Here is a 27292-nt window from a genome sequence, read left to right on the forward strand (position 1 = left end):
GAGTTTAGTAACTGTAGTAAAAATTCTCTTTGCTAAGGATTCCCAATCACATGTAAGGGATATATAAAGAAAGACAGCATATTATCTTGCACATGATGAATGATAGCAGAGCTTCACCTCATTCACCAAACTCTGGGGACAATTCTATTGCAACTCCCCTTGTAGAGTGAATAATCTTTTGTAAATAGTCTTTTGTAAATCAACCCTACTGACTCAAGTTTGGCCCGATAGAGTATGGTACTGAAATAAATCTACATCATTGTAATTGATTATGTGTCCAGACTGAGATTATATGCCCAATCCTTACCATTTGGGGAATAGCTCCTGTTAAAGCCCTATGAACCCTGGACCTATAGAACAGCACAGTAAAAAGTGGAACACCAATGAACCCAAGTGGACTTTGATTTATATACTCTGCATATGTTAATTTGGACTGTTCACACTGTACATATACGCATTAATCGCAGGGGATACACAAAAAAAAAAAAAAAACAAGACAGGAGGTCTCTAGATATGGAGGACATCTCCAACCACAACTGGATTCAGTCATATTTGCATACAACTATTTTGGAATGTACTAGTACACACATGTGCACATGATTGTATTGCGTTTTGTTTGGAACTACCTAGAAACACCCTCAAGACCTACATGGGTATTTGTCATTTGGGCACAATATAGGCAAAAAGCTGCTGTCACATGCCCTGCAGGGGCGATTTTTAAATTGTTTGTGAAGCCATTACTATAAAAACCTCCCATCCACGCTGTAACATAACAATATGTGTTCCTGTGCAAGTGTTATATAAAAAATATGCCGATATGTACCTATATCAGAGTGGCTCCCGGTGTTCACGTGACTCCTTGGCTCTCTCCTATGCCTGGCTGACAGCACTCCCGCTGACGTCAGCCGGAGAGGAGGGGAAGAGATGAGAGAGAGAGCCGAGGGGTTGCGTGAGCGCCGGGAACTGCTTTGATATAGGTACAGATCGCCATTTTTTTTTTATATAACACAGGCGCACAGGGACATATATTGTTATGTTACAGAGGGTATGGGAGGATTTTATAGTAGTTATGATAGCATCAAGAGGGGACAGGCACTGACACAAGCGGGGGGTTATGGAGGAACGAGCAGGGCTCGTCAGCAGCCATGATAAACAGAGGGGAGGGCATAGCCAGGCAGGATCAGACAGGTTTTTTAGGTGATACAAGGGGCCAAACACAAGCACTGTACTGTATAACATGCTTTAAGGAAATATGATCTATATATTTTTTTTTTGGTTAACAAACACTTTAAACATTTTAAGATGTCTGGTCAGTCTTATTTTTTTGTTTTATGTGTGCTTGTCCTTTTTTCATGTTCTCTTCTGTTGACTTGATAGGTATAAATATAGATGCTATATACTAAATACAAGCAGGCACAATATAAGCTTAAAATTGTGGGGCATTTATCCTGTTTGTCATGTTTTGAAAGATAATTGTGTTAGAGGAATTTAATCTCTGTTCAAGTAAAGTCAGTATATAAAATATTGTATACGTGTTTGAAGTATACCAGGCCCCCATTAGTTGTGTTAAATATCTATACTTAAATATATTTTATATGTTGATAATATAATCACAATGTATGCCTGTCCTCCAGCTACTGTAAATATGTACAGTATTTTGTAATAAAGTTGTTCACTGGAACACACTACTGCTGTTTTTCCCATTCTTATCTTATTTTCGGTGGGCACATATCTTAAGGTCTTGCTTTGTAAACATATATTTGATTCCCAAGAAACACTGAGTTTTAAATAGCCTTTCTTAAACAGTCTGGTCCTGGATTGTTGGCTGCCTCTCTATATGAGGTTAAACCATAGTTTGGGTACTGGCCAAAATAAAGATGTGCTTTACCTTCCCAGAGATGGAGGATTTCCCAGACTTAGATGCTGTGGGAATCTATGTAATACAAATTCTTTAAATGTGCCACTTGATAGTCTATGGTTGTTGCAATGCTCACTGAAGTACAACTAGGGCATCCTACCCTAACCACTTCAATACAGGGCACTTATACACCCTCAGGCCCAGACCAATTTTCAGCTTTCAGCACTGTCACACTTTGAATGACAATTGCGCGGTCATGCCACACTGTACCCAAACTAAATGTTTATAATTTTTTTCCCTACAAATAGAGATTTCTTCTGGTGGTATTTGATCACCTCTGGGATTTTTATTTTCTGCTAAACAAATAAAAAAGACAATAAAATTTTTTTTTGAAAAAAAAGTTTGTTTCTGTTACAAAACTTTGTAAATAAGTAAGTTTTCTCCTTCACTGATGGGCACTGATGGGGCAGCACTGATAGGCACTGATGAGGCAGCATTGGTGGGCACCGATGAGGTGGCAAAAATGAGATGGCACTGATGAGGCGGCAGTGATGATGGGCACTAATATGCGGCACTGATGGGGTACTGATAGGCGGCACTGATGGGCACTGATAAGTGGCATTGATATGGAGCACTCATGGGTACACATAGGTGGCACTGATGGGCACTAAAAGGTAGCACTGATGGGCACTGACAGGTGGCATGGATGGGCACTGATAGGTGGCACTGATGTCCACTAATGGATGGTACTCATGTGCATCACTGATTGGCAGGCATTATTGTTTGGCACTGATTGGCATCCATTGTTGGCACTGACTGGCATCCATTGTGGGCACTGATTGGCATCCCTGGTGGCCATGGGTGGCATACCTGGTGGTCCAGTGTGGGTATCATGGGGGAGCTGCGCTGATAATCAATCAGCACAGACCCCCCTGTCAGAAGAGCAGCCGGTCGGAGCTCCTCTACTCACGTCTGACAGATGTGAGTGAGGAAAAGCCGATCAACGACTCTTCCTGTTTACACTGTGATCAACCATGATTGGACACGGCTAATCACGTGGTAAAGAGTCTGATTGAGATAACACTGCAAAGAGCACAGGACAGCACTGGATTTGTGGCAGAATCAACAGGTATTTTTTGCACTTATAAAACAGATTATACTGAAAATCACTATAGGGAGTGACTGACTGTCTGATATCCTAATTAGTTAACTATCCAAGATTTACAACTCATGCCAGTGTAAAGGAAGGGTTTTGTGGTTCTGTATATAGTGTATATATTTTTTTAAATTTACTATGTTAAAGGGGCGTTCCGGCCACAATTTTTTTTTTAACTCAGCAGCTACAAACACTGTAGCTGCTGACTTTTAAACAGGATACTTACCCGTCCAGCAAGCCCGCAAGGTCAGCCCCCCCCCCCCCAGGCTGATCCGTCCATCGGATCGGCTGTCAGGGCTGCTAGCTTAACCAAGGGAAACAGGTAGTGGAACCTTGTGGCTTCACTGTCCGTTTCCTACTGCACATGCGTGAGTCTCGTGGCACTTAGTGAATGGTCCCATTGTTTTCTGGGAAACACATGTCCCAGAATGCAACGGGGCTGCTCGCCAAAGAGGAGGAAGCACCGTGGAATAGGAAGAGGCAGATTAGGAAGACTGCCTAGTAACAGTGGTTTCTGGTAAGTATTATTGTTTTTTATTTATTTTGAGAATATTAATGCTATTTTTATTTTAGGGTGGCCCTCCACTTTAAGGAAAAGTAAATTACTTAATTAATTAATATTTATACACTGTTTCTCCTGTGTATAATGACGCAAAAAAAAAAAAGTTTTTATATTACAAAGCATAGCAAAGTTATGTACAAACTAAGGCCGCGTACACACGCGCGGACTGTTCGCCCAACCTTGTCCGCTGAACAGTGTTTGGGCGGACAGTCCGCTCGTGTGTGGGGCTTCAGCGGACAGTTTCAGCGGACAGTTGGCCGAACAAGGTCTTACGGAAATTCCGAAAAACTGTCCGCTGAAACAAGGTTTCAGCGGACTGTTCGTGTTCGTGTGTAGGCTTGTTCGGCCAACTAAGTCTCGCGCATGCTCAGAAAGGATTTCCACGTCGGAAGGTTGCATTGCAGTGTATAGGACGTCGTATTTTTTGTCCCGTCGTACGTGCCGTTCACGTCATCGCGCACGGTTTCAGCAAACTGTTCGTCCGTCGTGTGTGGCCATGTCCGTCCATGCTAAGTTTGAGCGGACTGTTCGCTCAAACTGTTGGACGGACAAAGTTGGGCCAACAGTCCGCGCGTGTGTACGCGGCCTAAGTAATGCTTTTTTCTAATTGTGTCACACAAAATGAGGAAACATACAAATGAAAACAAAAAAAATATTATTGGCAAGTCAATTGAGAATTAAAAAAAACCTGTAAAATAACAGCAAAGAACAGGGGCAGAAGGAGCATTTGTTTATTTTTATTTTTTCTAAAATAACAAACATGTTATACTTACTTGCTCTGTGCAATAGTTTTGCACAGAGCAACTCCGATCCTCTTCTTCTGAGGTCCCCAACTGGAGCTCCTGCTCTTCTCTTAGTGCCCCCATAGCAAGCTGCTTGCTATGGGGGTACTTGTGCGAGCTTAATCCCAGGCCGCACTGTGCAAGGTTTGGGAGTGTATCTAAGGGAATGTTTGATTATTCTTCCAGTAGCGCATTTATGAGGTCAGGCACTGATGTGGACAAAAAGGCCTGGCTCACAGTCCACTCTAAATCATCTCAAAGGTATTCTACCGGGTTGAGGTCAGGTCTCTGTGCAGACCAGTCAAGTTCCTCCACCCCAAACTTGCTCATCCATGTCTTAATGGACCTTACTTTGTGCACTGGTCCAAATCATTTGGTGGAGGGGGGTGGGAACAGTTTTGGAATGGCCCCTACCTGTTCCAACATGACTGCACATCAGTGCACAAAGCAAGGTCCATATAGATATGGATGAGCGAGTTTGGGGTGGAGGAACTTGACTGGCCTACACAGAGTCCTGACCTCAACCCGATAAAACACAGTGGGATAAATAAGAGTAGACCAGGCCTTCTCATCCACATTAGTGCCTGGCCTCAAAAATGTGCTTCTGGAAGAATGGTCAAACATTCCCATAGACACACTTCTAACCCTTGTGGACAGCCTTCCCAGAAGAGTTGAAGTTGTTATAGCTGCAAGGGGTGAGCCAACTCGATATTGAACCCTATGGACTAAGGCTGGGATGCGATTAAAGTTCATGTGCGTGTAAAGGCAGGTGTCCCAATACTTTTGTTAATATAGTATATGTTTAATAGGAAATGTGTGTTTTTTTTAAATGTATTATATATTTTTTTATCTTGCAAGGTTCCTTTAGCTGAATGCTATGAATGTACCAGAGAAGTTACATTTAAGCAATAATAACCTTGCTTCTAAGCCTCGTACACACGTTTGTTGACAGGGGATTGTCTGTTGACAGACTGTTATCCTAAAATCTTATCGTTAGTACGCTGCTTTTGACAATTGTTGTCCAACATTCGGCCAAGAAATGTTGGATGGCAGGCTAGGAAATTGTTGGCGGACAACGGTCTGTTGTCTAATTTCCGTATTGTCAGTACACAAGTCCATCACACAAAAGTCGAAAGTACAAGCACGCAAGCTCCGAATCAATGCTCACCAAGCATGAAATTAGCAGAAAGGGCCCAAAGGGTGGTACTCAAGAGCTGAAATTCCTCATAGTATGCCACTACGTTCATGTTTGTTGCACGACAATTGTGTACCGTTAGTATGCAAGACAAGATCCTGGCACATGCTCTTTTGACAAAAATCAGACGGTCGGTTGGCCAAAAATCGCATCTTGTGTACGAGGCTTAACTCTTCTTGTCACTGCAGATGCTGTCGGTTTAAAAAGGAACAAAAAGATCTACTCCTGTGTAAATGAAACAAGTCCTTCCTGTCAAAATAACAGTCTTTCTAGTAGATTTTGTGTGTGGACCCCCAAATGTCGGGGTCAGGAGAAAGGTTATTGTTAGCTTAAAGTAGATAGGACAAGGTATTTTAATATAGGTTTATTTCTTTTCCTGTTATTGTGTAGATGATCTGTTATAAATGAAAAAAATCTTCTTTATACTTAACAAAATAAATAAAATAACAGTCATCAATTGCTGGTAAATGCAAATAAAGAGCTTTAAGGGGAGGAAGAGGGCTGGGTGTGCTACACAAGGCCAACATATTTTGATGAAGTTTTTAGAGTCATATGACCTTCTCCCATGCTCGCTCTGCATTTGCAGCAACTGCAGCGTGCTTCGGCAGTGATCTGTGATTGCTGCGTCCTTTGGATGCAGCTGATAACAGACTGGGTAAAGAGCCAATTACAGCGGCTCTTTACCACGTGATCAGCTGTGTCCAATCACAGCTGATCACAGATGTAAACATGATTTGTCAGTTATCGGCAATCCTCCCCTCACGCTGACAGCGCATAAGGAGAGGAGAGTCGGACACCGGCAAATCCACACGGGGACATCTGCACTGACAATCAGGGCAATGATCATCTGGACACTGATCAGTGCCCTTATTTTCAGTGTAGATATCCTCTGCCCCAACAGTGCCCTCCAGTGTTACCAATCTGTGCCCACCAGTGCTGCCAATCACTGCCCATCAGTGCCATCTATCATTGCCACCTATCAATGGTGCCTATCATTGGTGCCACCTCATCAGCACCCATCAGTAATGCCTCATCAGTGCCCATCAGTGGTGCTTCATCTGTGCCCATTAGTATCGTTTATCAGTGCCCATCTGTGCAGCCTATCAGTGCAGCCTTGTTAGCGCATATCATTGAAGGAGAAAAATTACTTATTTACAAACTTTTATAACTGAAACTAAGAAAAACATTTTTTTTTTTTAACTTTCGGCCTTTTTCGTTTGTTTAGCAAACAATTAAATACCCAGTGGTGATTAATTACCACCAAAAGAAAGCTTTATCTGTCTCAAACAAAGGATACACATTTTATTTGGGTATAGGGTTGCATGATCCCGCAATTGTCAAAGTGCGACAGCACTGAAAATTTAAAATTGGCCTGGTCAGGATAGGGGGAAAACTGCCCAGTAGACGAGTATTTAATCAGGTAACTTTAAAGCCCTGGATATTCCCGTTGTGTATTTTTCATATGCAACCATTGAGTAAAAGTTTATGCTCATTTTCACATGTTTGCAAGATGAGTCTTACCGGCATATTAATTAAGGATATTTGTGCTCACTATAAAATATTTTTCTTGGAGTCCATTAAGGGTCACAGGGTGTCTTAAACCTTCAGGTTATACTGCTGCCTACAGAAGGTCTGGATACTAGCAAACAAAAAAACTGTAGGACAGTTCAGGATAACTCATCCTTCTACCAGCTTGCCTCAAGTTTGTAGCAAAGTCTACTGACAGTATGATCATTATGATCATTAACAAAGAGGGTTGCAGAAGTAGGGGGATGCTTCCCCGACACTGTATCAAGAGAAAGAGGGTACGCATAGGTGACACTCTACCAAGCAATCAGTTCCACAATGTTAACCCCTTCCTATGCAAAAAAAAGCAGGAACATGGAATAATGGGTCCCAGCCAATCATAAAATTTTGAGTTTCTGGCTCACAGCCTGGTTGGCCTACTCACTGAGAGAGACTTCAGAGACAGAACAAGTGCTAAGGCAAGGTCGATGGCTCTAGACCTGTACAAAATTAAACAAGTAACTTTTACCAGGGTCTGGAAAACATTCCATGTGGAACCCTGTGCTTGACGGTCACTTCCAGGCAAACTTTGCAACATCTATTCCAGCGGGGGTTGAAATGTAGGACTCCAAAATCTAGGCTGAGGACAACCTCCAGCAGCAATATAGAAAAAGAATCTTGGTTTAAAAAAAAATTCTAAGGTATGTCCTATTATTGTAATCGATGCAGACCACATGACTGGTGAAACTCGTCAGCTTCCTTCTTTCTCCCTTTATTTCCAGCACTCTGGAGAGCCCCCCTTTAATTAAGTCTCTTTACAAGAAAGATCAGATCACATATATTCCATAGATGGACTAGACCATATGTGCCTTACAGCAGGGGTCTTCAACCGTTTGCAGCCGGGCCGCAAAGTGTGCACTGGGGTGCGGCGGCGGTGAGCAGAGAGGTCACCGCACTTCCGCCCACACAGCCCTGCCGCTACACTGCTGGGGGTGAAGCAGGCGAGCAGAGAGATGACATCATCTCCCACCGCCCGCCCACATCACCGCTGTTCCGCCCACACGGCCTGGCCAGTATACTGTTGGAGGTGAAGCGGGGGAGCAGAGAGATTACATAATCTCTCACAGCCCGCCCCGCATCACCTCTGTTCTCTCTCACGCGGAACCCACCACTCCACTCCACTCCACTGCCTCTCTGCTTAGTGACAATTTGCATTTAAGAGGCTGCATCTAGTGGCATGTGTCTGTGGCAATCTGCATCTGGTGGCAAGTGACTGTGTCAATCTGCATCTGGTGGCAAGTGACTGTGGCAATCTGCATCTGGTGGCATGTGACAATCTGCATCTGGTGGCATATGTCTTTGGCAATCTGCATCTGGTGGCATGTGGCAATCTGCATCTGGTGGCATGTGGCAATCTGCATCTGGTGGCATGTGTCTGTGGCAATCTGCATCTGGTGGCATGTGTCTGTGGCAATCTGCATCTGGTGGCATGTGGCAAGTGACTGTGGCAATCTGCATCTGGTGGCATGTGTCTGTGGCAATCTGCATCTGGTGGCATGTGTCTGTGGCAATCCGAATCTGGTGGCATGTGGTAAGTGACTGTGGCAATCTGTATCTGGTGACATGTGGCAATCTGCATCTGGTGACATGTGTCAATCTGCATCTGGGGACATGTGGCAATCTGGTGGCATTGAACTGTGTCAATCTGCATGTGGTGACATGTGACTGTGTCATGTGTCAATCTGCATCTGATGGCATATGGCAATCTGCATCTGGTGGCAGGCGATGTGGCATGTGGAAATCTGGTGATAGGCAACGTGACAAGCTGGTAGCAAGTGACAAGCTGCATCTAGTGACAGATTCTGCATTATGGTGAGTTGAACTATTTCATTTCATATTACAATATGCATGTGGCAAATGACTGTGGCAATCTGCATCTGGTGGCATGTGTCTGTGGCAATCTGCATCTGGTGGCATGGGTCTGTGGCAATCCGAATCTGGTGGCATGTGGTAAGTGACTGTGGCAATCTGTATCTGGTGACATGTGGCAATCTGCATCTGGTGACATGTGTCAATCTGCATCTGGGGACATGTGGCAATCTGGTGGCATTGAACTGTGTCAATCTGCATGTGGTGACATGTGACTGTGGCATGTGTCAATCTGCATCTGATGATATATGGCAATCTGCATCTGGTGGCAGGCGATGTGGCATGTGGAAATCTGGTGATAGGCAACGTGGCAAGCTGGTAGCAAGTGACAAGCTGCATCTAGTGACAGATTCTGCATTATGGTGAGTTGAACTATTTCATTTTTTATTACAATATGCATGTGGCAAATGACTGTGGCAATCTGCATCTGGTGGCATGTGTCTGTGGCAATCTGCATCTGGTGGCATGGGTCTGTGGCAATCCGAATCTGGTGGCATGTGGTAAGTGACTGTGGCAATCTGTATCTGGTGACATGTGGCAATCTGCATCTGGTGACATGTGTCAATCTGCATCTGGGGACATGTGGCAATCTGGTGGCATTGAACTGTGTCAATCTGCATGTGGTGACATGTGACTGTGGCATGTGTCAATCTGCATCTGATGATATATGGCAATCTGCATCTGGTGGCAGGCGATGTGGCATGTGGAAATCTGGTGATAGGCAACGTGGCAAGCTGGTAGCAAGTGACAAGCTGCATCTAGTGACAGATTCTGCATTATGGTGAGTTGAACTATTTAATTTTATATTACAATATAATAATAAAAATGATGCACTTCAATCATCCTGACACCATAATAACCATGGTGTTGTGATGAAGTGCTAACAACAGCCATTTCCTGACAAATTGGCCGCGAAAAGCCGCATTGTCCCCCATGCGAACACCCCCCCCCCCCCCCGGGCCTTGCCACAATTTTCATCCACAATGCCGGTCCCCAGTGCCAAAAAGGTTGGGGACCACTGCCTTACAGGACGGATTGAAGCATGTGTTCCTCATATGGATGGCTAAGCATCTCTATTTATTACTAAGAAAAATGTGGGCATTTGGACTGCATGCTTAGGCTGGTGTCTCCCTTATTGTGCAACAACAGTCTGTGTCGCATGGAGTGTTGCTCTGTGACTTATGGTGACCCGATGAGAGGACTATGGTTGCCAATTGGGAAGGGCTAATTTTTCAACACTGTCAGTCATATACATAGAAGACTTATGCTATATTTGCCTTCCCTTGGAGTCTTCCAGCACTGCCCACTAATATAGAGGAAACTCTTAATGACGTGTCCAAATTAAAGCTGACGTCTGGTACTTGTCTGATATTTTTTCAAAAGTTTGCTTATGTGCAGTATTTAAATGCAGATATATGACATGTGGTCAGTTAATATTCCATTTGGGATTTTCCTTTATACGCTCTATAACTAAATGCAAAACTTTTGTTTAGTATTGGATAGAGAAGAGATAAATTAGAACCCCTGACAGATTTTATTGTTGTCTGTGCCCCTGTTAGGGAGATCCACCCTCTCTATTTGTCCTGTTTACCATTATCATTGAAAGTGAAAATAAATGCAAATTCCCATATTTTGGGTTGTCCCCATTAAAGTAATAGAGGGAAAACCTTCCAATGGGGACACTAGTTCTGGTGGCCTGGGGGTCCCCAAGGAATTCCCTTCATTTGCAAGGATTTCCTCTCACTTGCTGTGGCTATGGGACAGGAAGTAAAGGCAAATGCCCACAATGGGACACAGATGATGAAAACAAATCTGCCAGTGTCATTTACACAGCAATCAGTGCATTTTTATAGCACTGATCACTGTATAAATGACAATGTTCCCAATATAGTGTCACAAGTGTCTGTGTCTGCCATAATGACGCAGTCACGATAAAAATTGCAGATCGCCGCCATTACTAATAAAAAAAAACTAATAATAAAAATGCCATAAATCTATCCTATATTTTGCAGATGCTAATCAATACATGCTTATTGAGATTTTTTTTTACCAAAAATATGCAGAAAAATACATATTGGCTTAAACTGAGAAAGACATTTTTTTATCTATAATTTTTGGGGATATTTATTATAGCAAAAAGTAAAAAATATTGTTTTTTTTTTTCAAAATTGTCGCTCTTTTTTGTTTAAAGCGCAAAAAATAAAAAACGCAGAGGTGATCAAATACCACCAAATAAAGCTCTATTTGTGGGGAAGTCAATTTTGTTTGGGTACAATGTCACACGACCGTGCAATTGTCAGCTAAAGCGACGCAGTGTCGAATCGCAAAAAATGCTCTGGTCAGGAAAGGGGTAAAATCATCTGGGGCTGAAGTTGTTAATAATTGGCCAAATATAATTTTAATAATGTTTTTGTAATTGATGATTGTTTGCTCATTTTTTACAGTTTGGTTATAAATAAATTAAAAATGTAAAGTCAGCACTTAGCAGAAAAAATAAAGCAAACAGCAGTTAGCACTAAAAGGTCAATAAACCAAACCTTCCAGTAAAATAGTAAAAACAGTGCTGCACTCAAACACAACAATAAATAAAATCAACAAAAACTAAGTCACAAAACAGAAATATATCCAGTGAAGAATCCAAGTGAATAAATGGTTACTGTCCCTTTAAATTACATAGGACAATAATGTGTGAATGATACATGTGCAATTCAAAAACAAAGCTAATAAAAATTAACAACCCCTTGAGCCTGGGTTCACACTGGTATGACAAACACGTCGACATTGGGAGCTCATGTCGCATGACGTGTGAAAATCAATGTTTCCCAATGACAGACGTCACAAGTTGGCCCGACTTTGAAAATGCTCCCTGCACTACTTTGGGCCAACTTTGATCCTACTTCAGCCAATTGATTATCACTGAAGTTGGATCAAAGTCGGATTGCCGTCTTAACTGACCCGACTTTGGCATGCGACTAGTGCTCTGAGGATCTTGAAGGGGAACTCCATGCCAAATAAAAAAAAAACGGCATGGGTTCCCCCTTAAAGAGCATACATTTAATCGCAGTAAAAATACAGCTGTTCTGTGAAGCCCTCAGAGGTTTGTTAGAGAACCTTAGTGAACAAACAGCAATTTGAAGGTCAAGGAACACACCAGGCAGGTCAGGGATAAAGTTGTTAAGTAGTTTAAAGCAGGGTACACACGGGCGGACTGTATGGCCAACTTAGTCCGTCAGACAATCCGACGGACAGTCCGTCCTACTTTCGAATGAACGGACTTGACCATACACGGATGCAAAACAGTCCGTCGAAAGTTTGCGCGATGACGTGTACAGCACGTACGACGGGACTAGAAATAGGAAGTCCAATACACAGCAATGCAACCTTTCACCGTGTAAATCCTTTCTGAGCATGCGCCATACTTAGTCCGTCGAACTAGCCTACTCACGAGCGGATTGTCCGCTGAAACCAAAGTCTGACGGACAATATTACGGAAATTCCGAAATACTTAGTCTGCCAGACTGCACGCTGAAAAAGTCTGCTGAAGCCCACACACGAGCGGACTGTCCGCTGAAATGTGTTTCGACCGACTAAGTTGGCCAGACAGTCCGCCCGTGTGTACGCGGCTTTAGATTATAAAAAATATACCAAGCTCTCATGGAGCACTGTTCAATCCATCATCAGAAAATGGAAAGAGTATGGCACAACTGCAAACCTACTAAGACATGGCCGTCCACCTAAACTGACAGGCCAGGCAAGGAGAGCATTATAGAAGCAGCCAAGATGCCCAGGGTAACTCTGGAGGAGCTGCAGAAAACCACAGCTCAGGTGGAAGAATTTGCCCATGGGACAACTATTAGTTGTGTACTCCACAAATCTGGTCTTTATGGAAGAGTGGCAAGAAGAAAGCCATTGTTGAAAGAAAGCCATAAGAAGTTCTGTTTTCAGCTTGTGAGAAGCCATGTGATGGACACAGCAAATGTGTGGAAGAAGGTGCTCTGGCAAAACGCTATGTGTGGTGGAAAACTAACACTGCACATCACCCTGAACACACCATCTCCATCGTGAAACATGGTGGTGGCAGTATCCTGTTGTGGGGATGCTTTTCTTCAGCAGGGACAGGGAATCTCGTCAGAGTTGATGGGAAGATGTGTGGAGCCAAATACAGGGCAATCTTAGTAGAAAACCTGTTAGAGTCTGCAAAAGACTTGATACTGGGGCGGAAGTTCACCTTTCAGCAGGACAACGACCCTAAACATACAGCCAGAGCTACAAAGGAATGGTTTCGATTAAAGCATATCCATGTGTTAGAATGGCCCACTCAAAGTCCAGACCTAAATCCAATTGGGAATCTGTGGTAAGACTTGAAAATTGCTGTTCACAGACGTTCTCCATCCAATCTGACAGAGCTTAAGCTATTTTGTAAAGAAGAATGGGTCAAAAATGTCACTCTCTAGATGTGCAAAGCTGGTAGAGACATCCCCAAAAAGACTTGCATCTGTAATTGCAGCGAAAGGTGGTTCTACAAAGTATTGACTCAGGGGCTGAATACAAATGCAAATGCATGCCATGCTTTTCAGATATATATTTGTTAAAAAAATTGAAAACCACTTATCATTTTCCTTCCTCTTCACAATTATATGCCACTTTGTGTTGCTCTATCAAGGGGTATGAATACTTTTTCAAGGCACTGTATATGTGTTTTAGTGGTATATCTCATTTTTTTTGTGTGAAATTCCACTTTAATGTATAAGTTTAGTATTCATTAACACTTCTAGGCCAGTAGACCCTGCTGAGAAATGGACTGGAATAAAGCTCTTACTGCTATTTCTGTAATTCATTGTCTTTAATCACGTTAGGTATTAATGTTTTGTTTTTTTTTTAATCTTTTTGTGTGTGTTTTTATTCACCATTTTCCTGTTGTGAGGCTTAAACCTGTGTGGGATATTTGTTGTATTATTATATCAAGTGCAGTCGGCCTATTTTTAAAGCCCATCTCCAGGCAAATATTATGCATGTGACATGTGAGTGCTTTTGAAGTGATGGAATCCTAATTATTGCATAATTTGCCACAGTCATTATAAGTGTGAAGTATGCTTACAATTTTCCCACACTTAGAGAAAACAATGATCTCCCTTATGTCAAAGAAACCACGCTTTGAATTATTAAATTTAAAAAAGGAATGGCTATTTTGGATCACTAGTTTATAGATTCATTCAAATTACAGTATTTTGTGAAGACCGGCAACTTTATCATTATTCCAGTGCTAATTGAAAATGCTGCCTGGAAATGTTCTATTATCTTAGTTTCCTCTGTACAGTCACTGTACATTCTCCGGTCTGTGTATACAGTATATGCCTTGGCAAAATTCTCCTGCTGTTGTATATCATGCTCTGTAAAGTGAAATCCAAACATTCAAACCCAATAGTGATTACAGTACACAAATGTATTTTATAGTCATCATACAGAAATGAATTTCACCACCAGGTGGCATTGTAGGTGGTAACTGCATGGATGACTTCTGGTTAAAAGTACGAGAAGTGAAAAAAGGAGCTCAGTAATAGCAGCCCAGATATTTTTTTTTAAAAATATAATGACTTTATAAGTCATTTAAAATTTAGAAGCACGTGATATTTGTTATTGATCAAAATTGTAAAGTAAAGTAAACACAATCACTAAAAACTCATACAATCTTAAATTTGTTATTGTCATTTCAAAAGTAACTTTTGTTCTTCTAAAATCTGAAGCTTTCATTAAAAATATCTGGTAAGTCTACCATGAAATTTCTTGTTCAGGCACCTTTTGTTATGGGATAAAACATCTCTCATAATTGCTCTCCTGTATTTTTATTAGAGAATCCAAAACAGTTTTACGAACCTTGCTTGAAGTTTGCAAAATCGGAGGCAAATCCAATTGATCCCATGAAATCTTGTTAATCAGTTTGGTCATTTGTAGGGCTAAGGAGCAAGTTATTGCCAGACAAAGGTCAAGGGAAGCCTGGGCACTGCCATGGGAAGTAAGTAAAAATGCCCAAAAAAGGAAAAAATATCAGCGTTCCCTAACAATTCCACCACACGCTAACAACATGGCTGCTGTCAGTTCACCCTTTCATACAAGTTATTTATTTCTTTAAATGATTGGCTCTTGTGACTCAGCTGACCAGGGGCAAAAGCTATGCATTGCATTTTAAGTTGTTCCTTAATACTGATGGGAAAATATTACGACTTTTCGGCCAAAGGTTCCCAATTCCCACAAATTGCTCATTGCACAGGCATATTCTACCGCTACTACCGAAAGGAATCAAACCATAAGCAAACCATGCAGCTGCTGTTAAAGTGCATGCATGTGGGCTGAAAGAGATCAGCAGTGCAAAAAAAGATGGAAACATGGTAAAAACAGTATTTTCTACAAGAAAAAAAGCATGACAATTGTTTATGTTTGTCAGTTGTGGTTTACATTGACTTTAATTAAGAACATACATACATGCCCTCAAATAATTCCATAACCACTGGCTATCATGATTTTACAGTGTATAAGCCCTTGTTAACACGGTCTGACATTCCGACAGAAAACGTCCGATCGGACCGTGTTGTCGGATAATCCCACCGTAAGTGGGCTCCATCGGACTGTTTCCGTGGGAATGTCCGATGGACAAAGTTTTAGAGCTGGGCTATAAAACTTTCCGACAACATGATTCGATCGGACTTTGTCCGATTGTGTGTGGAGAATTCCGATCGGACAAGTGCCACGCATGCTCACATCAAATTCCTAGACCAAAGCTATTGGCTACTAGCCTGAACATAGTCCCGTCGTAACGAAATAATGCCATCACGTCGGATTTTCATCACATTACGAACAATCGGATTTTCCAACAACTTTGTCCGACCATGTGTATGCAACACCAGTTTTGGACAAAATCCGTCGTACAAAATCCGACGGATTTTGTTGTCGGAATGTCCAACCGCGTGTACAAGGGCTTACACTCCAATGCTACAGAAAGTTTGTCAGGAACTCTTGGCATATCCCTTTTAAATAATGCTAAAGCAGGAGGTTTAATAGCTTTCTAAAATAGAAGATCAAAATGAATTACTAGCCAGACTGGGGCTTTAGTTAGCCCTCACAGCCAACCTTAAAAAAATGGGCTGGAGGAGTGGTCATACTTTGAATACCTTTATTTTAATGGCTGTTTAAGGACAGCATTAGGTCTAAAAAATGTATTACACAGATAAAGCATTGTGGTACATTTGGTGGGGGTTTTGTAACATGGAAAAGAAACTTACCACTCTTCTACAACTTGGATGCTCTCCATTTTCGTCGTGTGTGCCATTCTTCCTGAATTCTCCCCTCTATCTTCATTCCTAACAGTGAGGCTGCAATGTAGTACAACACTTTATTTTGTCTAGGGAAAGTTAAGCAATTTAAACAGTGTTATTAAATACATAATTAGCGACAATATCAAGGATTTTGCTAGGTCAGCTTGTCAAAAAATATAGTTGTACAGAAAGCATGGTAAATGGCAGGAAGAGCCTTGGGACCAATTAAAAATGAAATTCTGAGATAATATGTCAGAGCTTTCTAAGACAACTGTAATGTTAGAGTTATCAGGCACCTATCTAAAAGAAAATCTAACTGCATTTAATTAAGTAAAGGGTTTAAAATGGTTTAGTATGTCTTCACGACCCCTTATCTGGAATACAATACAAATGACTGCAGCAATTTTATTAAAAAATTCAGATTTGAGAATGTTCTCATTTAAAGCATATTTTCACTTTTGCGGTCTAATGAGAAAACCCCAATTTATGCTTGTTATGTGTTCCTCTTTACACAACACATAAAACAATGTCTTCTAAGGAGACCGTTTTATGGCTGAAGAATTTGTAGACAGTTTCAGTGTCATTGTCAGTGAGGGACAGTCTCATCTATCCCTCAATAACAAACAATACAGGAGGGTGGTTTCTAAATGTTTAACACTTTGTTAAGACAGACAGTAGTCAAATCTACTTTACAGATAACAGCTGCAAAAACAGTACAGACAGGGTTAACTATGTGAAACAACACTCCAAAGCAGGAAGAGCATGTAAGGATTTTTAAGCAAGTAAAAAGCACTTAAAAAGTTAACCAGCGGTTTTAATTTTTTTTCAAGTAATGCTATGTTATAAGAAAAGTCTGGGTTTCGATTCAATGCTGCATCTATCCCCTGCCGGCTCTAAGATGGAGAACTTAGCAATCATACACCGCTGATTGCTCAGTGCTTGGTCTTCAGGCTGCAGAGAACTGGTGACTATCAGTCAACAGCTCTCTGCTCTGCCCCTCCAGTGTTCAATGAAGCGCTGGCCTGTGGAGGGGATGGGAGCAGCTGGCACAGGACTGGGCCTGGACCGGCTCTGTGACATCAGCCGGTATCTTGCAAAATTCTGCTGTCGAATTGTACTTATGTGACACTTAGCCCTTGTACACACGGTCGGAGATGCCGACAACCAAATCCGTCGGATTTTGTCAGTCGGATTTTGTCCGAAACTGTTGTATACACACGGTCGGACAAAGTTGTCGGAAAATCTGACGTGATGACGTTATTTCGTTACGACGGGACTATGTTCACACTAGTAGCCAATAGCTTTGGTGTAGGAATTTGATCTGAGCATGCGTGGCACTTTGTCCGGTCGGAAAATATTTCCGACAAGTTGGAAAAATTGGTCCGACAGATATTCCGACGATGCAGACCACACACATTTGGAATATCCAACAAAATGCTCCGATGGGACACATTCCGACGGAATCTCCGACCGTGTGTACAAGGGCTTAGGAGAAGTACAGTGAAAAAAGTTTTGGTTATACTTCTCCTTTACTCTGGGCTCACACATATGCAAACACAGACATCGCATGTGATTCGCATTGCATTGCTGTGCTGACCACATGCGAGGTCTGTGAAATGTGAATTCAGCCATACAGTTGTATGGCTGAACTCGCATTGGATTTGCATAGAAAAGGTACAGGAACCTTTTTTTTCCCTGCACTGGAATCAAATCCAATTCCTGTCCGAAGTCACAGTTTGCACTGAGATCTACGAAATGATGTGGGAGTGTCAATAACTTTGTGGATCGTAGAGGGCAGTGTGAACTGCCTGCAGGAGAAATGCCATGCGGGAAACGGCACTTGAATGGCGCTGGTACCCACATCGCAATAGTGTGAACCGGGACTTAAGGTAAACATGAAATAAAGAAATTGTTATCCCAATTTGGCTGCAAAAGTGAAAATATATCTTAAAGCTGAACTCCAGGAAAACAGCTAAATACACAGCTGAAACACATTTATGTAAGCTGTTGTATCTGCCAAAGTATTTATGTTTCTGTCCATCCACTCAGGAGGTTTACACACCCCTGATAAACAGAAGAGCAAGGTTGGTGACCTGACTTTTCTATACTGCTGTTAAAAAGTACAGCTATGTATACTTTATTACCCAAATATGTGATTGATCAATGAAGGGAAACCAGTAGACTAAGTACTCATTACTCTCCTCTCTAGCCTCTTGGCAGTATGTTTCTTTTCATGTGCATGCGGCACACCTTACTGGTTACTTGTGCTGTCCTTGCCTCTTTGTAACACTTGTGCTACATTACAAACGAATGCTCCGTATACACGATTGGATTTTCCGACAACAAATGTTGGATGTGAGCTTGTTGGCTGAAAGTCTGACCGTGTGTGTGCTCCATCGAACATTTGTTGTCGGACTTTCCGGCAACAAATGTTGGCTAGCAGGTTCTCAAATTCTCCGCAAACAAAACTTTGTTGTTGAAATTTCCAATTGTGTGTACACAAGTTCAACGCACAAAAGTTCACGCATGCTCAGAATCAAGCAGAAGGAGCTGCATTGGCTATTGAACTTCCTTTTTCTTGGCTCGTCATATGTCTTGGATGTAATTGTTGGCCAACATTTGTGTGACTGTGTATGCAAGACACGTTTGAGCCAACATCCTTCGAACAAAAATCCACGGAATGTCCGATCATATGTACAGGGCATAAGTGAAACTAAATCTATCTTCAATTCCAAAGCTGCCCATGCACGGTTATATTATCAATCCAATGCTCAAGCAACATTCTAAAAAATGATTTGTCAGACCATTTGATGATGCCATCATTAGGTCAACTCATTTTGCTTGTAGACCCTAAAAAGAAATCATTCAGACTACCGCAGCTTAAGAAAAAATCATGTTTACTAATGCTATAGATAAGGGCAATTATATTTTGTCCTGATGACCGTTATCACCAACATTCAATGTAATAGGAAACTCCAAATGTTAAGGTGTCACTGGAGGGGTGTACATAATGTAAAAAGTAAACCTGCATTTATATTGCTGCTATTCCCATCCACCATAAACCGAACATAGACTGACTGCTCAAATGTCTCTTTGGTAAAATTTGCATTTATGTTACTGCTGTTTCACTTCCATTTATTGCCCTGTTCACACACTTTTGATGTTTATTTTGTTTTAAACTCTCCTACCTAAATTATGGGCTGTCTTATCTTTACAATCCTGGCTTCTTGGTCCTCTTGCAGTTTGATTGTGGTGTGAAATGTTTTCTGTGCTAGCTATGTGCCTAATATTAACTCCTGAATGATTAATTGTCAAATTCCATCCACACCCACCATGATATAAAACAAGACCACCTTTAGGGTGGATACGTGTTCTTTATTTATCGTTATTTAAGTGACACTTCCGGTCTGGCACTTCAGGTATTTGCACAAAGCGAACATCAACAGAAAACTACTTTACAAATAACCAGACAAATAACCCTGTTTCCCATTCAGCTCTCATTACTCTGAAACATGGCTCTATACCTCTCCTTTTCACAGTTGCAGCCTCTCTCCTTAGAGCCCTTTCACACCGAGGCACCCATATCGTTGGCGGTAAAATGCTGCTATTTCTAGCGGCGTTTTACCGTCGGATTTGCTGCACATTTTGGCTGCTAGCGGGGCACTTTTAACCCTCACTAGCGGCCGAGAAAGGGTTAAAACCGCCATAGCAATAGCGGCGTTTGCCGGCAGTATAGCCGCGCTGCCCCATTGATTTCAATGGGGAGCAGTGGTGGAGGAGCGATAAACACACTGCTCCTTCACCGCTCCAAAGAAGCTGCTGGCAGGACTTTTGCTGACGTCCTGCCAGAGCACCTCTCCAATGTAAAAGCCCTCAGGCTTTCACACTGGAGACAATGGAGCAGCTGTTTGAGGGCGGATTGCAGGCGCTATTTTTAACGCTATAGCGCCTACAAAACCACCTCGGTGTAAAAGGGGTCTTAAATTCCCTTTCCTTCACCCCACTTCTCCCCCTCACAATCTGTACATATCACCTTCACTTCTTCCCATCTCTTATTAATCCACTCATCACTCATTCTAATTCTAATCCTACATGCTAATAAAACCCCCAGGATGCTGAGGCATGTCCCCCCATATATATCACACTCTCATTATACCTCCCTCACCCTTCTCCTAACCTCTGGCGATAAATCCCCAAACACTGAGCCACCCTTATTTAACTGTACTTAACCCACCCATCACCCCACATCCTCTGTCAGCAGTCGCAATCTATGCAATTTAGTCTACATTCCTCTTCTTCCCAAAACTAGTCTCCCCTTCTCCTGTGCCCTTTGGAATGCCTGCTCTGTCTGCAACAAATTCACCGCTGTTCACAACCTCTTTGTCACTAATTCCTTTAATTTACTTGCTGTCTCCGAAACCTGGCTTCATGAATCAGACACTATATACCGATATTTTCCCAAATTTCCTTAAGAATTGCTGTGATTTACCAACCCCCTGGACCATTATCAACTTTCCTTGATGACTTCTCTGCCTGGCTACGTACTTTCTCTCTTTTGAAATTCCCACAATCCTTCTGGCAACTTCAACATCCCTGTTAATGCAAACACTCCTGTTACTTCTAAACTTCTTAGTCTAACCTCCTCATTTGACCTGAAGCAATGGGTACAGGCTTCTACTCACTCTGATGGCAACACTCTGTGCAACCTCTCCAACAATCCTTTTCCTCTCTTTGATCACCACTTTAATAGTTACACTCTTTCCTTGTCTTTCACTGCCTTTCCCTCAAATCGCTTAACAATTACCCTTTGAAACCTTCACTACTTCAATCCTTCTCCTCTCTATTCTTCTACTGACCACCTCTATGACAACATATCGCCCCTCTCCTGCCCCAATCTAGCAACTTCCATCTACAATAGATCCCTTTCCTCTGGAGGAGGAAACTCCTACCCTGGAGGAGTTTGCCCCCTCACTACACACAGAATCAGATCCCTACAATCCTGGCAAGCAGTTCACAGAAGTCTCAAGAAATGCAGCCGCTCTCTTGAGTACCTGTGGCGTAAGATTACGTCTCTCAAACACCTCAAGCAATATAAATCTGCCCTCCAAAAATACAATTCTTACCTTCACACTGTCAAGCAGACCTATTTTATTACTGTCATTAACACCTTCTCATCCAGTCCCCATCAACTCTTCTCTAACTTTAAATTGATTGTAAAGTTTTGTTTAAAAAAAACAAACATGTTATACTTACCACCTCTGTGCAGCTGGTTTTGCACAGAGCAGCCTGGATCCTCCTCTTCTTGGGTCCCTCTTCGCTGCTCCTGGCCCCTCCCTCCTGTTGAGTGCACCCCACAGCAAGCAGCTTGCTATGGGGGCACCTGAGCCGAGTCACAGCTCTATGTGTCCATTCAGACACGGAGCCCCGACCCGGCCCCACCCCTCTCTCTTTTGATTGGCTAACTGACGTTTATTGACAGCCGCAGGAACCAATAGTGCTGCTGCTGTGTTGTCAATTAACCGGCAGCTGAGCACAGAGTTTTGAGAAGGAAGGGCTAAGCCCAGCCCTGATAGTACCCCCTCCTCAATGACCCCTTCCCCTCAGAGGACCACCAGTTTTGAGGGGAAAATGTCTATGGAAAGCACGAAGAAGGACAGGAGCATGCACATCCGAGAATGAGACCCAAGACCATTCCTCCGGACTGTACCCTTTCCAATGAACCATGTACTGTATGCACCCATGGAACTTACGGGAATCAATGATAGATTGTATCTCATACTCCTCATGGTTCACAACCTAAATTGGGTGAGGACGTGGTACTGAGGTGGTGAAGCAGTTGCATACCAAAGGTTTTAATAAGGAGACATAAAATACATTTGAAATACGCATATTAGAAGGAAGGTCTAAAGCGTAAGCCACTGGGTTGATCCTACAGAGAATACGGAAAGGCATAATAAACCGTGGTGCCAGTTTTAATCAGGGAACCATAGCCAGAATACGAATGGGAGGAATCAAAGGAACAGGAACTGACTCCATCTTGGAAGCAGAGGAAAACTGTCGCAACAATGAATCAGCCCTTACTTTCTTAGTATCAGTTAAGAATTAAACTTTGTAATTGAAGCTTGACAAGAAAAGAGCCCACCGCGCCCTTCTGAGAGAGAGGCGTTTAGCTTCAGACAAAAATGTGAGATTCTTATGGTCAGTCAGAATAAGAACCGTCACAGTGGTACCTTTGTGGAGATGCCTCCATTCTTTAAGGGCTATAATGATCACTAACAACTGTCTGTCCCCAATCTCATAAGGAGACAATGTCTTGGAAAAGTAGCCACAAGGATGCATAGCGGTCTCAGTGGAAGGATGTTGAGACAGCAGGATGCCAACTCCAGTCTCAGATGCATCAACCTCAAGGATGAAAGATGCATCAACCTCAAGGATGAATAGGTAGTGCCTGAAAAAGGTACAGACATTTTGGAAAAATACTTATTTTGATGATGTTACATTGGCCAAACTAAGAGTGTAAGCCTTGGTGCCATTTATCCAATAAGAATCGTACTGAGTTTAGTAAAGATGGAAAATTTGCCGCAAAAGTATTGACTAAAATTGATGGTATATGAGTACCCAAGTACTTTAACGCTGAAGATGTCTATTTACAGTTAAAGTTAAGTTGTATAGTGCGAAGCACTGAAAGAGACAATGCAACTCCCATAGCTTCAGATTTGGTGTAATTTATTTTTAAATTTGATAAAGCTCCATAGCCTTCAATCTCCTTCATAAGATTAGGCAATGAAACATGTAGGTTAGGCATATAAAAAAGCAAATTGTCTGTATAAGCTGAAACTTTATAATTATGATCTCCTACTTGTAGCCCCGAGATATCGGGATTTTGCCAGATTTTATTCAATAATGGTTATAATGAAAGAGCAAATACTAAGGGCAACAGAGGGCAGCCCTGGCGGGTGCCATTTGAGATAGCAATACCCTGCACTACTCTGCAACACCCGCCAATACCCTGCAACGCTCTGCAATGCTCTGCAACACTCTGCAATACTCTGCAACACCCGCCAATACCCTGCAACACTCTGAAACACCCGCCAATACCCTGCAACACTCTGCAATGCTCTGCAACACCCGCCAATACCCTGCAACACTTTGCAATGCTCTGCAACACCCGCCAATACCCTGCAACACTCTGCAACACCCGCCAATACCCTGCAACACTCTGCAATGCTCTGAAACACCCGCCAATACCCTGCAACACTCTGCAATGCTCTGCAACACCTGCCAATACCCTGCAACACTCTGCAATGCTCTGCAACACCCGCCAATACCCTGCAACATTCTTCAACACCCGCCAATACCCTGCAACACTCTGCAATGCTCTGCAACACCTGCCAATACCCTGCAACACTCTGCAATGCTCTGCAACACCCGCCAATACCCTGCAACACTCTGCAACACCCGCCAATACCCTGCAACACTCTGCAATGCTCTGCAACACCCACCAATACCCTGCAACACCCGCCAATATGCTCTGCAACGCAATACTCTGCAACGCCATACTCTGAGATACCCAGCCATACTCGGAGATACACAGCCATACCCAGCCATAGTCGGTTATACCCTGCAATACCCAGCCATAAACATCCCCCCCCCTCCCGCCGCCCTCCGGTGCTTCTACTGACTTGCCAATACGATCAAAGCCAGAATCTTTTTTTTTTTTTTTTTTCAGGCTTCCCAGCTTAGAGGTGAGATGCGGGGTCTTATTGACCCCATATCTCACTGTAAAGAGGACCTGTCATGCCATATTCCTATTACAAGGGATGTTTACATTCCTTGTAATAGGAATAAAAGTGATCAAAAAATTTATTTTTGGAGAAAAAAATTTCAAACTAAAATAAATAAAGTAAAATGAACAATAAAATTTTTTTTTTTTAAAGCGCCCCTGTCCCCATGTGCTCGCATGCAGAAGCGAACGCATACGTAAATCCCGCCCACATATGAAAACGGTGTTCAAACCACACAAGTGAGGTATCTCTGTGAACGTTAGAGCGAGAGCAATAATTCTAGCCCTAGACCTCCTCTGTAACTCAAAACATATAACCAGTAAAAAAAAAAATTAAATCGTCACCTATGGGGATTTTTAAGTAGCGACGTTTGGCGCCATTCCACGAGCGTGTGCAATTTTGAAGAGTGACATGTTAGGTATCTATTTACTCAGCGTAACTTCATCTTTCACATTATGCAAAAATTGGGCTAACTTTACTGTGTTTTTTTTTTAAGCACAAAACTGTTTTTTTTCCAAAAAAAAAGCATTCGAAAAATTGCTGCGCAAATACCGTGCGAGATAAAAAGTTGCAACGACCACCATTGTATTCTCCAGGGTGTTTGCTAAAAAAACATATATAATGTTTTGGGATTCTATGTAATTTTCTAGCAAATAAATGATGATTTTTACATGTAGGAGAGAAATGTCAGAATTGTCCTGGGTGCTCCAGAATGCCTGATGGCGCTCCCTGCATGTTGGGCCTCTGTATGTGGCCACACTGTGTAAAAGTCTCACACATGTGGTATTGCCGTACTCGGGAGTAATAGCAGAATGTGTTTTGGGGTGTAATTTGTGGTATGCATATGCTGTGTGTGAGAAATAAACTGATTTGGAATAATAACACCCACAATCCAAGGGGTCTTTCCCTTCTTTTGGGATAACTGAAATATGTGCCATCTGAGGGAAATGCGTTATTCTGACCTAAGGCATTAAACATTTTAATCATATGCAGACCTAGCAGTGGTAGGAGGTTTTTATAATACTGTGCGGTAAATCCATCAGGGCCTGGTGCTTTCCCATATTTAACCATCTTTATCACCGTATGTAATTCCCCGATTGTAATAGGGGCTTCTAGGTTACAACAAACTGGGGAAGGCAGACGAGGAAGGCATGTTGAGGAGAGGTATTCCTCCAGGGAAGAAGGGGATAAAGGAGAGGTTATAAAAAGAAGAATATTATTCCCCAAATGCCAGAACAAATTCTTTTGGCAAAGAGAGTAATTGTCAATCACTCCCTTTTATACGGTGTATATAAAAAGCCGTACCCTTTTCCCTAAGCTTCCCAGCCAACAGTTTGCTCCATTTATCTCCAAATTCATATGAGACCTTTTTGCCTGATTGTATTGCTGTTTTAGCTTTAAAGCAATGAAGATCTGTTATCTGTCGCCTCAGATGAGCCAGATAATTCCCCAAAGAAGGCACCGGTGTCTTCTTATGTTGCAATTCAAGGGCCTGGATATCCTCAAGCAGTTTTGTTATTTGTGCTTCTCGAGCCTTCTTCAAACGGGATCCATGTTTGATCAGGATCCCCCGAATTACTGCCTTATGTGCTTCCCACACCATATCCGAAAATACGCTATGAGCTCTTTAACCACATCATCCCCAATTTCAGGGGTCTGCAATAGGCTTTCATTCAAACGCCAACGCCACTCCGGGGAGTAAGTTGAACCAGACAGGGAGAGACAAAGTATAATATGTTTCCTGGTACCAACTGGGACGGAAGAAGTCCCAGAGGAGGTGTCTACTCTAGGATCCAAAGGGACATTAAAATCCCCCTGAGGATCAATTTACCTTCTGCAACTCCGCTAGGGACTTTTGAATTTTAAAGTTTGGGTCCCATAGACTTTAATTATGGTTTGCTGTTTGGGTTAGAACTTTTTCTCTGTTCGGGTTTTCTGGCGCAAATTAAACAGGGGAGTGTTCAGCCTATCTCTAGGGGCTGCATATGAAACCCACTAAACCTTGTTCATTGCCAACCACTGGGCTAGAGAAAAAAAAGTACAGGTCCACTTTTAGCTGATCCTTGTTTAATCGCTTGCCGACCGTCCCTGCACAAATTGTCATAGCTGTGCTGTGGCAGCTTTAAGGGGTATATTGGGCATGCCCCCACCATGGTACTAAAGAGTCGATGCTCGTGCCAGGCAGCCGCGATGTCCATCGGGCACATGTGATCGCTCCTGACAGAGAGAGAACAAGGATCTGTGTGCTAAACACACAAATCCACATTCTGACAGGAGAGAAGTCAGATCGTGTGCTCCTAGTATATAGGAACACCGATCAGTCTCTTGCCCTTAGCAGTTCCACCCCCCCCACAGTTAGAATACACTGAGGGAACACAGTTAACCCCTTGATCGCCCCCTAGTGTTAACCCCTTCCCTGCCAGTGACATTTATACAGTAATCAGTGGCTATTTTTAGCTCAGATCCCTGTATAACAGTCAATGGTCCCAAAAATTGTCAAATATGCCAGATCTGTCCGCCACAATATCGCAGTCCCAATAAAAAATGCAGATCACCGCTAATTCTTGCTATTTTTTTGCTTATAGCGCAAAAAATAAAAAACGCAGAGGTGATCAAATATCACCAAAAGAAAGCTCTATTTGTGGGGGAAAAAATACATCAATTTTGTTTGGGTACAGCTTCGTACGACCACGCAATTGTCAGTTAAAGTGACGCAGTGCCGTATCGCAAAAAATGGCCTAGGCAGGAAGGAGGTAAATCCTTCCGGGGCTGAAGTGGTTAAACAATCTCTATAATTTTTTTATGCTTAACGGAATGAAAACACATAAAAGAGGCCAGCTCTTCTATCCCTAATAGGACAATTCCTTTTTTTTTTTACCTTATGGATAGTTTGTCTTAAATGGTACTTTAGTTCATGGGGACCCTAGTGGACTCCTAGCTTCTTACATGTCTTTGACACTCCAAAAGCAAGATATTTTGGCAAATTACTTAATTATTTTGCCAAGTTCCTGTCCATCTTTGAGTTTGTCTGATATGCAATCCCACATAATGTCCACAGCAACTACGTGGACCCAGGAGTTTAAGAACATAGGTCCTATTAAAGCCACGTAGAGATATGAGAACAGTGATTTTATTCTCTAGCATCTAATAACTGAAAACGTTTTGGGTAGACTGATCCTGATTCAAGAAAATCAGCAAAAAGTCAACATT

At 42.4% G+C, this 27292-nt stretch overlaps 1 protein-coding gene across 2 annotated transcripts in view; it reads right to left on the bottom strand.

Annotated features, from left to right (window-relative positions):
• RGS17 (regulator of G protein signaling 17) overlaps positions 1 to 27292 on the bottom strand; it is a 195388-nt gene that overhangs the window by 35678 nt on the left and 132418 nt on the right. The window contains exon 3 of one of the 2 annotated variants that reach the window (XM_077486289.1): positions 16266 to 16343. In XM_077486289.1, coding sequence (XP_077342415.1) covers positions 16266 to 16343 — 78 coding nt within the window. Of the gene's footprint in view, positions 1 to 16265; positions 16356 to 27292 lie in introns of both variants that reach the window. The other variant, XM_077486288.1, reaches the window with a different exon arrangement.

Source organism: Lithobates pipiens, unplaced genomic scaffold (genome assembly GCF_037356315.1).
Source record: "Lithobates pipiens isolate NorthernLeopardFrog02 unplaced genomic scaffold, aLitPip1_a1.2 Scaffold_18, whole genome shotgun sequence".
Classification (NCBI taxonomy): domain Eukaryota; kingdom Metazoa; phylum Chordata; class Amphibia; order Anura; family Ranidae; genus Lithobates; species Lithobates pipiens.